General features: G+C 41.6%; 1 protein-coding gene and 1 long non-coding RNA gene across 3 annotated transcripts in view; one reads left to right on the forward strand and one right to left on the reverse strand.

The window, feature by feature from the left end:
- ARHGEF10 (Rho guanine nucleotide exchange factor 10) overlaps nucleotides 1–13,206 on the reverse strand; it is a 152,264-nt gene that overhangs the window by 21,643 nt on the left and 117,415 nt on the right. For both annotated transcript variants that reach the window (XM_073000724.2, XM_073000720.2), the window contains one exon: nucleotides 11,464–11,638. In XM_073000724.2, coding sequence (XP_072856825.2) covers nucleotides 11,464–11,638 — 175 coding nt within the window. The remainder of the gene's footprint in view (nucleotides 1–11,463; nucleotides 11,639–13,206) is intronic.
- The window catches only part of LOC110073434 (uncharacterized), a 35,156-nt gene continuing 29,959 nt past the window's right edge, over nucleotides 8,010–13,206 (forward strand). Inside the window, exon 1 of the long non-coding RNA XR_012087471.2 lies at nucleotides 8,010–8,144. This is a non-coding gene — a long non-coding RNA (uncharacterized LOC110073434). The remainder of the gene's footprint in view (nucleotides 8,145–13,206) is intronic.

Below are 13,206 nucleotides of genomic sequence, written 5' to 3' on the forward strand. Positions count from 1 at the left end.
ACCTGTTTGGAATGTGAACTTCTAAAACATCTAATGAGTTTAAAACAGTAACTTCAAGGGGACATTTCTATGTACTCTCCTAGATAAACTGTATAGTTAGACAGTGTTCAGTGTGTAATTCTTCTGTCTGCTCTTCTAATAAATGATTCCAGATCAGTTCAGTTTATGATAATCAGCAGTTCACAGTATAACCCAATATGGGACTAAGACTATTAATGGATGTAAAAATTTTGAAGGAGCCACAACCCATTCACCAATTTTTTCATGGTGATTTGTCTCTATTAATGACACCAATTTCAGTAATTTCACAGGATCTTCAATGACCTAGTAGTAATACTGAGATAAAGTGCAAAGATGGAGGTACAGGCATACAAACATGCAAATACAGTGGTGCCCCGTATAGCAACGTTAATCCGTTCCAGGATTAACGTCGCTATACGGAAACATCGTAAAGCGAAATTTAAAAGCCCATTGAAACGCATTAAAACCTGGTTATTGCGTTCCAATGGACTAAAAACTGGCAGGGACAGGGTGGGTGGGGGATCCCGAAGGCTTCCAGGCAAAAGCCTGGAAGCCTTCGGGACCCCTCCACCCTGTCCCCGCCGCCCCGCGCTGCCGAGCACAGGATGCCTGACAGGCATCGGGTCTCCCCACCTTCCCCCCACGGCATACATCTGGCTTGGATCTGACCCGCGGGGGCTACCCCGGGCATGGCTGGACTATTGGGAGTCCAGCCATGGCAGGGCTAGCCCCCGCGGGTCTGATCCAAGCCGCGGGGGGAGGGTGGGAGAGCGGGGGGTCCGGATGCCTTTCAGGCATCGGATCCCCCCACCCTCCCCCCGCGGTGGCCTCAGAAGGACCCTTCGGAAGGGTCCTTCGAAGGCCACCGCAGGCATTTTCCCCCAGCTGAGTGGCGGGAGCGCAAAGCGATTTTTCCCCATAGGCACCTTCGTTATATGATTGCAAAAGCGATGGCATTTTTGCCATCGCTATGCGAATTCGTCGTTAAACAGGGCACTCGTTATACGAGGCACCACTGTACAATCAAACTTTTCAGGCTTCCAGCTTTCACATCATTCTCAGAGCCACTGGTTGTACTGGGTAGAGGAATCTGGGAATTATGGTCTAAAAAGTAACATTTCCAAGCACTTGTTCTTCTGACATTGAAGAATTATATAATAATTCTTCCAAGCTCATAAACTTTGCTACTGTACCACCACCACACCTACTAATTTGACATACGCCAAATATGTCACAAAGCATTTATTATCTCAGAAAATCTTACAGAATTACAAAATTATATCAGAGGTAAAGAGGAACAAGAGGTAATGTGGTTTACAACTATGTATTACCACTTTACTCCACCACATCTTAGGTCATTTACAGTAATTCAGGTTTAAAGGAAGTGCTAGAGATACAACTAATTAGTATAACCGTGGATTCGAGAAGACATTTGGATGACACTCTAGGGTGATATCAAGTACTACTTCTGCTTTGCCAAATCAACACAAAATCTTGTTTGATTTTCCTTGCAAAAGCAAACATACAGCATCACTAAGTTTCATAACTGACATATCCTTATGTTTCATAACTTTGTTTAAATTTGCCCTTCCTTTAAACCAATCTAAATGTGAAATTAAGATGGGATGAGAGCCAAACATGAGGAAATATTGTTGTACTGCTTTTCTTTTCCCTACTGAGGAAACACAATGTTTTCTCATAGCCTTTCAGTTTCCAGGAAACACATGTGACACACCAGAAGATAAAGAATGGAAATAACTCTTTGTTACATTGGCAAGCTGTCATCAGTTGTGAGAGGAACAAATTAAGAATTTCTTTGGAGTCAGCAGAAACATTGCGATAGGATGTTTATCAAATTTCACACAGAGAGAAGGAAAATGTGACTGGTTTTAGGATGTATCACAATGTACATGAAAAAATTTCACTGAAGAACGGAAATTTAGATCACCGGTTCTTAACTTTTTTGGAGTAATGGTCCTCTCAGAGAATGGGATGAAAGCTATGGACTTCTCCCCAGAAGAAGGTGCATAAAGACATGCGAAGTACTAGATGTGGTTTAATTTACAGAAAAAGAAAACATCATTTCTTTGTGCCCAATTCACACCATAGGGACCCATGAAACAGAATTTAAGAACCACTGATTTAAAGCAATTCCTTTTATGTCAGTACGGATTTGAGTATGAATGCTTACAACTAGATGGATTAGACATAAACGAGAGAAGCCAAATGGAACGCAACCTGAGATTGTCCTCCATGCCTTGAGCTGAACTGCTAAGCTAACAGGGCCAATTGTTCCTACAAAGTTACTTCTTTCGGCAAACTTTTCCAGCCACTTTCACTTCCTCGTTGAGGTAGTCTGGTATCAGTATAAGAACTCATGCTCAACTGGAGTGGTAGTAAGGTTTGGTAGTAAGTCATGATCCAATAGTGTACTTCTGCTGGATCTCATGGCTTTCAGCAAAACTGATTGGATTTGCATCCTGCCATGCATGATAGACGTTTTGCTGCAGCCTCTGAAGCGCATCATAGTAGTTCCAAGCACAGAGAGACCCATGCCAATAACATGGAAAATTAAACCAGAGTAGCTCTTGTTTTTGTCATAGAACAACAAAAACAACTTTGTTTCCAGGTGCTTTTTAAAAAATGGCTTTCAGCTGAAAGAGAAGTTACCTGTAACCATGGTTCTTTGAGTGGTCCTCTGTGAATCGACACAAATGGGTTTTAGTGCACCTGCGCAGGACTCTTCAGAATATTCTAGAGCTTAAAAAAGATGTGATAAGTAGGACGTTGCCCTGTGGCGTGCATGCTCTGCCCACCCGTAATATCTCAGTTCCTTTTAGGCGCCACTGAAATTGGACTTCTTTGTGACTCAGAGATAAAACCCATTTGTGTGCATTCACAGAGGCCATGAAGAATAACAAATTGATTCATTTGCTGTGATTTTGCCAAGGTATATTGAAAACTTTATCAACTCAAGAGAATCCATGGAATGATGTGAAACAATCTGATGCAGTCATACAACAGAAACAGCTGGGACCCTGTACATTGAGTCCATGTCTAAGTCAACAAGTAGTTTTTTGAAGGGAAAATGGGTTACAGGTATGATGAACAAATCTAAGTATAACATGGCCACATTTATGTGACTGCACCTTCCCTTCTTTAGTGTTTTCTGTGAAGAGTAACAAAGATTTGTTAGCACTTAAGGACTTCTCTTTTTAGTTTAGAAGAGATTAAGCAGACAAGACCCTCACCCTCTTGGCCTAGACCAAACTGAGCTATTTTAAAGTTTTCCAATAGTTTCCATTTTGCAGTTGTATCCATTACCACCACCTTGATATTACTTTCTCTTATCAGGTCCTTCCTTATTCTAATGTGCTTTTCATATAGTGGACTTGGAACCAGGATGATTAAAAAAATTACTTCACAAATATTGTTCCTTGTTTCTGTGGAATTACTGTATTTATGACACATTTCTATATATACAAGTTTCGACCTGTTTCCTACTTTTATTTGAGTCTGTCAAATATATTTCCTTATAGACATTCTGCTGGTAAAACAAAGTACATTACCACAATGAGACAAACTCTTTATCTATAAAACAAGAACTAGATGTGTTCTCTTCCTTACTGTAAATATTCTGCTGGTTTAAGTAGTTCTTGCTCATCTCTGAAAATGAATCAGGCTGGAAAGAAAGTGTTCAAAGCAAAGACAATCAAGATAAAGTGGAAGGAGACAGTTTTCCTTCTTCTAGACAAAAACCTGAGAAAAGCTGTAATTTTGCTGTTCAAGATTTCTTTACTCATCAGGGTGAATTTCAGTTTTCCCATTCCTTCCCCTTTAGGCTCAACTTCTTGTCACTGGTATTTTATAACTGGTGAGTGTCCAGTAATAGTAACTAGAGGTCACCATATGGCATTCATTTTGCACCATTCTTTAAAGCTAAAGTATTGGCAGGTTGTGAGAACGAGTTACAAGGAGCCAGTCATTTATGTATGGGAAGACAAGGATCTTTTGAAGTCTGAGGAAAACAGCCACTGGGGGTTGCACTTGGTGAAGACTCTGGGAGCTGTTGCCAGTCTGAAAGGAAGTCTTTTGAATTGGTAAGCTTGGGGCCCAAATTGGAATCGAAGAAACTGTCTGTGGGAGGGGTGGATGAAGATGTGGAAGTATGCATCTTGCAGATCTATGACTGTGAACCAGTCGTTTTTTCTGAGAAGTAGTAGAACGGATTCAAGGGTCACTATAAGGAATTTTGTGGTGATGACATATTGATTGAGTTCTCTGAGGTCCAGAATAGGTCATAAACCTCCATCCTTTTTGGGGACGGTGAAATAACAAGAGAAAAAACTGTTGTTGTTTTATTATATAGGTTTTATTGCGTCCTTGATGAATACATTTTTTATCTCTTCTTGTAGAGTTTGGGAGTGCTCATATGATGTGACGGAGGGCATCCATTTCCATTTGATGGAAATGGATGCAGTATCCATTTTGGACAATGGAAACAAGCAGGTGTCGGTGGTGATGGATTGCTAGGCAGGTGTTTCTAGAGGAAAGGGGGTTGATTTGCAATGGGAAAACGTCAAGCATGATGTTTGGGTTTGCGGTCATTTGCCTTTGGATAGGTTGCTGGTGAGGTTTTTGTATTGTTTAAAGTATGGTGTGTAGAAGTTCTGATGTTGGGGTTCGTGTTGGAACCTCTGGTAGGAATTATAAGGTCGCCTCCATTGATTGTGTTGGGGACGTTGTTAATAAGTGGGATAGATGCCCCATCTTTTGGCAGCGGAACGTTTCTTCTCAATGTTTTCTAAGATGTCATCAGTTTCAGCATTAAAGAGACTGGTGCCATCAAATGGGAGGTCTTCAATACGTGCTCGAGCATCTTCCGCGAGCCCGGCTGTTCTTAGCCAGGAGAAATGTCTGAGCGCGACAGAGGTAGCCATGGACTTAGCCGTGGCGTCTACCATGTGTTTGGCAGAGAACATTTGCTGTTTGGCGACAGAGAGACCCTCCTGTTGGAAGGTCTGTGCTAATACTTTTTTGTCTTCTGGTAATGAGTTAAGAGAAGTGCTCATGTTATCCCAAAGGAAGCATTGATATGCCCCCATGGCTCTTTGGTAGTTAGCTACCCTCATAGTAAAAGCCGCTGATGACTAAAGCCACCTGCCCATAGAATCGATTCTTTGACTGATTTTGTGAGGTGGGATAAGGGACTGTCGGTTTCGAGATCGCGATTGTGAGGCCTCGACAAATATCAAATTTGGGGCCGGCTGTTTCTGGAGAAAAAGTGCTCCAGTGTCATGTATCCAATAGAGATTATCGATTCTTTTCGAGACTGAGTGAGAGGAGGTTGATTTAGTCCAAGATCACTGAGCAGTGCTAAGAAGCAATGATAGCATGGAAATATGGACTGGGGTAGTTGTGTCCTTAGAAACAGGATCATAAAGTTGATCCGCCAGTTCAGTTGTGGGGCGATGGATTTGAAGATCCAATGACTTAGCCATGTGGATCATGAGTTGAGTGTAAGTTTGGAAATCCTCTGCTGGGAATGGAGGATCTACATCTGCGAGGTCGGAATCTGGCGATGTGAGAAGCACAGATAGAATTTGTGGTCGAGAACCATGTTCTGAGACCTTGGGATTGAGCCTGGAGTTGACAGAATGTTGATCGACCCCGGTGTCGAGAGGATGTTGATCAGAGTAATGTTAACGGTGATCTACTACTGAAGAATGTGGCATGTCCATGGACATTTGTCAACATCAAGAGTTGTCAACCAGTATAGATGTTGAAGGTGAGTTCGACATCATGGATGGAGTTAAACCAGATGGGATCTTGGTGTCAAAGTCTGCATCTCGATACTGATGGACTGCCTGTCTAGGTTGGTGCCGTTGTTGAGGGCTACGAACCGAGAAAGATCGAAGTGGGGTGTCCATTGACCAGGATGGATATTGAGGGTTGTTGATATTGGAACCAGTGTCTCTATGGTGTCGAAAAGGCGGCTGAGGCCAATTCGGTGGACGCATAGGTAGGTCTGTAGAGTAAATCGAGGCTGGGGATGCAGAGTGACAGGAGTGATTTCCATCATTTTGAGCTGGAAAATATGTACAGTGGGGTCTCGACTTACGAACTTAAGCCGCATTGGAAGGCAGTTTGTAAGTCGAAAAGTTCTTAGGTTGAATCTGCATTTCCCATAGAAATGCATTGAAAACCATTTAATCTGTATCTGCTCTTTTCCGTCCATAGAAACTAATGGGAAGCTGCTATTCCGCCTTCTGCCACTAGAGGGGGATATTTTTTTCTTTTTTTCCCCTTAGGTTCGGGAAACGAGGAGGAAGGCAGGGAACAGTTTGCAAAGCACTTTAGAAATCTTTTTTTTCAACGAAGCCAATTTTAAATCATGTTTTAAAGCATGTTGTGCTGATTTTTTCAGCACAAATACACACAGGCAGGCTTTTTAGGTGCTGAGCAAGCCTCCCCAAGCCTCTTCAGAGCCAGCCCATCAGCTGATAGGCGGGGAGAGGAGGGTGCAGGGGGGGGAAGCACAAAATGGCTGCCAGGCTCCCTTCTGGTGTGGGCTTTTAGCTGTTTCCTGCTCTTTTTCCTGCTGTTTGGGGGCTACCAAGGCCTGGTAAGTGACTTTCTTTTATTTATTCTTAAGTTTCTGACCCTTTTCCCCCCTCCAGAAGCCTCTAAGGAGAGGGAGGGGGCACTTTTTTTCCTGTTCGTAACTCGAGGGAAGTTTGTATGTTGAGTCCTTATTTCCCCTATAGGGTGGGTTCGTAAGTTGAATTGTTCGCAAGTAGGGTCGTTCATAAGTTGGAACCCCACTGTAATCACAGGGGCTGCAAATGCTTCACGGGTGGAAGCGTCTTTCTCGACTGCCCTGATTTTCACCGGTGGTTGATGAAGAGTCATATGATGGCTGCATGCCTCTGAGTTATAAGGCCTCTTCAATACAGAAGGTTGTAGAGATGGAGGTTTTTGGTGTGATGCTAATACTGGACCGGAGGAGGCAGCTGGTCAAGCATCCGCAGCCAGAAGGTTAGAGAAGCACTGATAGGGGCAAATGCCTACCCGATGAGCATGCTGTGCACAGGATTGATCGACACGCCCTTGTGGAATAGCCTCATATGCTGGCTGCGCCGGTGGCTGTGGAGGCCGGCCCAATGGCATAGAATAGGGCACTGTGTCCGGCTGAGACTCAGGTTCCTCTCTCTCTGGGGAGGCATCAGTGGATGGATTAGGAGGAGAGATAGGATGGTGGGGCCTATTAGGTGAGGAAGTAAGACAGTCTACTCGCTCGTCCAATGTCAGTGACTGAGAAGCCGGTTGATGAGATGGAAGTCCTTCATCATCAGAGGGTGAATCTACAGAAATTAAATTGCCAGGTTCGGAAACCTGCTGTAGAGGGACTGCTGGGGTTTTTGATTTGGTTTGTTTAGATTGTTTCAGTTGCTGGGGGCCGGGAACCAGATTGGAAGGAGGCTTTCGCTTTCCGGAAGGCTTCGATGTCAGCTGTTTAGATCTGTGCGTCTTAGGCATTTTCGATAAAGTGGAAGGCACATCAGAGTGAGATGGCGTAGCGGATGAACAAGGTTTCGATGAGTCTGCAATGGCTTTTTCCATGGCTTTAGCTTGTGATGTGGTCTTACACGTAGTTTGAACCATAGGTTTTGCCGGTTGCAAAGACTGTTCCCAGAGGTGGAGTTTGAGTCGAGACAGACAAGAACAGAGGACTCCTCATTTGAAATTTTTATATTGAGGGCACGAGGAGGTTTGATGAGCCTCGCCTAAACAAAAAAAGGCACTTTGTGTGACCATTTGATAGCAGGATCTTGTTATCGCAAATCACACAGTGCTTGAATGGGCCCAAAGGGGCCGTGAACAATAAAGAGAAGAAAAAGAAAAATCGGAGTGAGGGAGGGGGGTGCGACGGCCGGAGACCAAGGTATGGAGAAGAAAACTAAAAACAGTTCGTATATGTATCTTTGATTAATAATAAAGATAATTTTTTTAAAGTTCAGCAGTCAAAAGGACTTGTTTCTTTCAGACTCACAGAAGATAGACGTACCAGGCTCTTCAACCCAGCAGTTGAAAGAAAGTGAAAGGAGAGTCCTGGCGCCAAGGTACTTATACTGAGGGGGAGGGATCTATTCCAATGTGTTTTTTGCTACCGCAGAAACTCTAGAATATTCATAAGAGGCTCTGCGCAGGTGCAGATGAGCCACAGTGTGATTCACAGAGGCCAAGAAGAAGAACCATAGCTTTCCCCATGATTTTAAAATTTTAAAACCATCAACATAATTAACGAAGAATTTGGACACTTTCAAAACTGACACATTTAATTCAGTGTGAGCTTTGATGGATTACAATCCACTTCCTCAGACACACGGAGTACAGTACTTAAGCCAAATATTTATATACATTGTGCACTGTTGTGAGGATCAGAATGATATGGGATATTGAAGATGTCAGATGTATTATTAATACGGATAAGAAACTTTCATAATTAAACCCCGAAAACAAACCCACTATTACATTAAAGAAAACGATGTATAATGATAAGAATTGCTGAAGATGTGATTTGAACACTGAAAAGCCACATTCTTTAGCAAACTGAGCATCATACATTTGTTTCTCTTAAATCCATTTATAACTCTTAAATTTTATGATTACTGCCACATGCCAGATCCCATCAAACTAGTTTGAAGGAGGACAGGCAATATTCTTTTTTCCAATGTGAGACTTTATATATGTATACAACTCTTAATGTCTTAAATAAATATTCTAGGTCTCTCAGACAATCACAAATAAATGGTCTCTCCCTTAGTTTAGTCATACATTTCTGCTCATAAGCACAAGATCCGTACTTTCTGACTGCTTTGAAACAATATCTGAACAGGGGGCAGGACTGTTTCATTTAATAAGCAGTGCTTCACAGAGCCTACATAATGTGAAAAACATATTTCTACATTCCTCTAGCCCACTGATTTTTAAATTGTGTTCTATTAAATATGCACATCTACCTATCTGCTACAAGCCAGCAACTCCACCCCTTCCTCCCTGAGTGCTAGGTACAGCTACATGGCACAACAGAGGAACTGAATTTTAATTACAAGCCTATTGTATAATTTCTGCAAAATCAGACGTTGTGGGGGACCACACAGAAAAACAGAATACAGAGTTTTAGAAACTTATTTTTTGTACGTTCCATTTCTAAATGCTGAAAAAGCACAGTGAGGTAGGTGTGAATATCCATTTTTCTTTGTCCATTATTCCAAAGATATAACAAATAAGCCCATTAATTATTATTATTATTACTGATCTATATGGTCTAAATCAGGGGTCCCCAACGCCCGGTCCCTGGCCTTGCCAGGACTGGACCGCGGAGACAAATGTCCTGCCCCCCCATGAGCAGATGCATGCATGTCCCTCCCATGCACGCATGGACGCACACACAGCCCCTCCCATGCACACATGACCCCTCTCCCACAGACATAGGCACACACATGGCCCCTGCCCCGCACGCACGGCTCCTCCCATGCATGGACCCACGGAGACACCCCTTCCCCCACTAAACTGGTCCATGGAGGCAAAATGTTTAGGGACCACTGGTCTAAAGTATAAAACAAGGACTATCAAAAGCCATCTTCATCTTATTAATGTGAGCCTATACCTCTTATGTTGTTAAAAACTGTACACAAAACACAAGAATTATTCCTAACAGTCTTGAACTTCCTCCTCCACTCTGAAATGCTCTGTACAAAGCCTTACAACATCTCTGCATATTCTAGCATCTCTTCACACTAACTTTTGCCTCTCAGCAGGTTGAGGCACTTGCGTGGTTGCATGGAGGACATGTCCCGCAGTTTTATGAAGACTATATTTCCCTAGTAATGTGGAACCAATCAAATCAGTAGCAGCATCGTTAATACAAAGATTTACAAACTGAGATTGAGCAATTATGGCCAAAGAAAACTAAAATCGTTTTGGTTGTAACTGGTGCTTTAAGTGCAATAGCAAAAGACCTAAAAAAACCACCTTTGTACTCTAGGCATCAGTGAGATCCTGACACACCAATTGCAGAAGGCCGTCTTACTTGGAACAGCATATATTTTAAGGAAACACCTTTGAATATCTTTAGTCCTTGGAAATAACCCAATATTCAGATATTTAAATCCAGCCAAGATTTGGTGGACTGGGGACAATGGGAATGGGGCTGATGATGATGAAATAAAACATGCAGTAGAAATGAATATCAATTGTACTTCACACAGGCTCCTCAAGGAAGCAAGAAACAGAGGTATATAAAAGCTTCAGGTGTTTTGCTCTGACGCTCCTTTAATCTATTTTGTAAGCAGTAATACTCCTTGCTTACATAATAGTAAGATAGAGATCAATCTGTTCTTCTGTTGTTGTCATCAGCATCATTCAGCATTTATCATGGTGCAAACAATTTATACACAATCCCAACTTACTTATTTAATATCAAATGTTTAGCTATTTAGTAAATTTTGCCCCAGTATGATTCACAGGACTCTTCTGAAATTTTTAAGTGAACCGCCATACTAGAGTTTTAAAAGACACATGATTCTTGAGATAAAACAGAAGCTGCTACAAGGTACTGGCAATGCCATCAGGAGATTTAAATATATATAATTAACCCAAACTTTTCAACAGAAAAACACAGTCTGTCTCATTTTATTTCCATGGCAATGACAACTAAGAATAAATATTTTCCAAGTGGCTTTTTTCTTTCCATTCCATAGAAAAGCTCATTTCTGCCTCAAAGTTAAGTTTTGTTAATGAGACAAAGAAAGAAAAGCATATCTAGGTATACCCATGAGAGCTCAGCAATTACATTTTGTGCAACAGTCTCTCAGCTTTGCCAGTTAATACAAAAACCTGTTCTACCCTTTTGTTCAAATGAAAAGGGCATGTTATATGTAAAACAATTGCTGCATTAAACAGTACCTTATTTCTGTAATTCAAAAGATGGATTTTATGTCCTCAGTGTAGTGGTGATGGGGCTAGCTGGCCATTTAGAATGAAAAAATACCTTGGATTTTTAAATCTTAATCAGGGAGGCGTTCCATGCAATTCTCACTACCTCGCCCCCATAAATCAGTAAGATGTGGACAAGAAACTATCTGTTCATGCCATGTAAAAGTAGTCATGGCCACAGTTGTATCTACTGCTGGTACAGTCTTTAGAAATTTGCTGGAGGCCGATTTTATTACCTCATCATACCTTTTTGATGCAAAATTTCAGAACTGTGTTAACATTACCATTTTCAATTTCACTGAATTCTTAATTCAGTTGAGGGGTCACGGTGGAAAGTCAAGTTACATTCTGATGAGAAATTTCTGTTTGGGTGTCTCGAAGATCAAGAGTTATACATTCTGAACAAAACAGGAGTACTACTAATCAACAAAGACCTGTTACCTGACAACATATTGTGAACGAGAGGAGCAACGTTGACATCTTGGAGGTGTTTAAGGGTTTCAGTGTGGAAAAGGCGAAGTGTCGATCCTGAAGTGAAGGCAATCCAGATCCCAACTCCTGCAACAGCCATATGAGAAATCACCATCCCTTCCTCTTGATGAGCTTCAAAATGGCACTGAATAACAGACAGAAGTCATGCAAAGTCACACAGTAGCACCAGCAATATCTGTAATATATACTGAGAAGGAAAAAAATCTTGAGCCCGATGTAAGTTGTGCCATATTGAGGCTTTCTTTTGCGTGCATGTATGGAATACTTTGAATGAGGCACATGAGGAGAGACAGTCCGTGCCTAGTAAAATCTCAACTTTAATACTGGGATATTCCTATTTATAGGTTGGATTCAAGTATACTCAAATATGAATGGAAGTTCCCATGCATTTTCAGAAGGGACTGAGATTCAGTGGAAGCTCCCTGCTGGAGGGATGGGGAGGGAAACCATTATTCCTGATTCTCCCTGCAGCCCATGTAAAAGGCAGTCTATGACCCTCCAGACAAATGTGAAGTACAATTAGAGGGGGCACGATTGTAGCTTGAAAATGATAAACAAATATTCAAGGAGTATCTTATTACTTGAAATTAGTTCAGTGCTCCAGGGATCAATAAACTGCATCTATGAGTATTGAAGGAACTGGCTGAAGAATTCTCAGAACCACTATTATTTTCTTGAAATCATGGAGGACAGGTGAAGTGGCAAATGATTGGAGGACAGTTAACATTGTCCCTATCTTCAAAAAGGATAAAAAAGGAGGAACCTGTGAACTACAGACCCGTCAACCTGACATTAGTTCAGGGGAAAGTTTTGGAGCAGATTATGACACAGTCACTCTGCAAGCACCTTGAAAACAATGCAGTTACAAAAAGAAGCCAACAAGGATTTGGCAAAACAAATCATGCCAGATTAATCCTTTCTCATGTTTTGATTAAGTAACCTTCCTGGTAAATGGTGGCGCTGCTGTAGTAGATATATTGTATCTTGACTTCAGCAAAGCTTTCCAAACAGTGTCCCATTATATTCGGATTAGCAAGCTAACTAGGCAATGGCTGTAAAGAATAACTATCAATTGGGTACACATTTGGTTATTCAATCATAGTCAAAGAGTGGTTATCAATGGCTCCTTGTCAAACTGTGAGGAGATAACAAGTGGAGTGTGACAAGGCTTGGTCCTGGGCCCAGTGGTCTTCAACATTTCTATTAATGATTCGGATGAGAGGGTGCAGGGGCTGCTTATCAAATTTGCAGATGACACAAAATTGGGAGGAACAGCTAATACTTTGGAAGACAAACAAAATTCAAAAATATCTTCATCAGGTTCAAGCACTGGGCTGAAAACAGAATAAAATTTAATGTTCTATATCTATGAAAAAGAAAGAAAATGCACAGTTACAAGATGGGGGATAGTTGGCAAAGTAATACTACATGCAATCTTGGAACTGTAGATCATAAGCTGAATATGAGCCAACAATATAATGCAGCTGCAAAAAAGGCAAATGCTGTTTGATGCTGTAGTAACAGAAGTATAATCTCTAAATCCCTTGAAGTACTAGTCCCCCTCTGTTCAGCATGAATACTACGTGCAATTCTGAACATCACACTTTAAGAAGGATGCAGACTAGACAAGAGGACAAATTAAAAAATGTATTTGTCAGAAATCACTGATCGTTAAATATTCATCCCTTCATA

Source organism: Pogona vitticeps, chromosome 1, assembly GCF_051106095.1.
Source record: "Pogona vitticeps strain Pit_001003342236 chromosome 1, PviZW2.1, whole genome shotgun sequence".
NCBI classification, from domain to species: domain Eukaryota; kingdom Metazoa; phylum Chordata; class Lepidosauria; order Squamata; family Agamidae; genus Pogona; species Pogona vitticeps.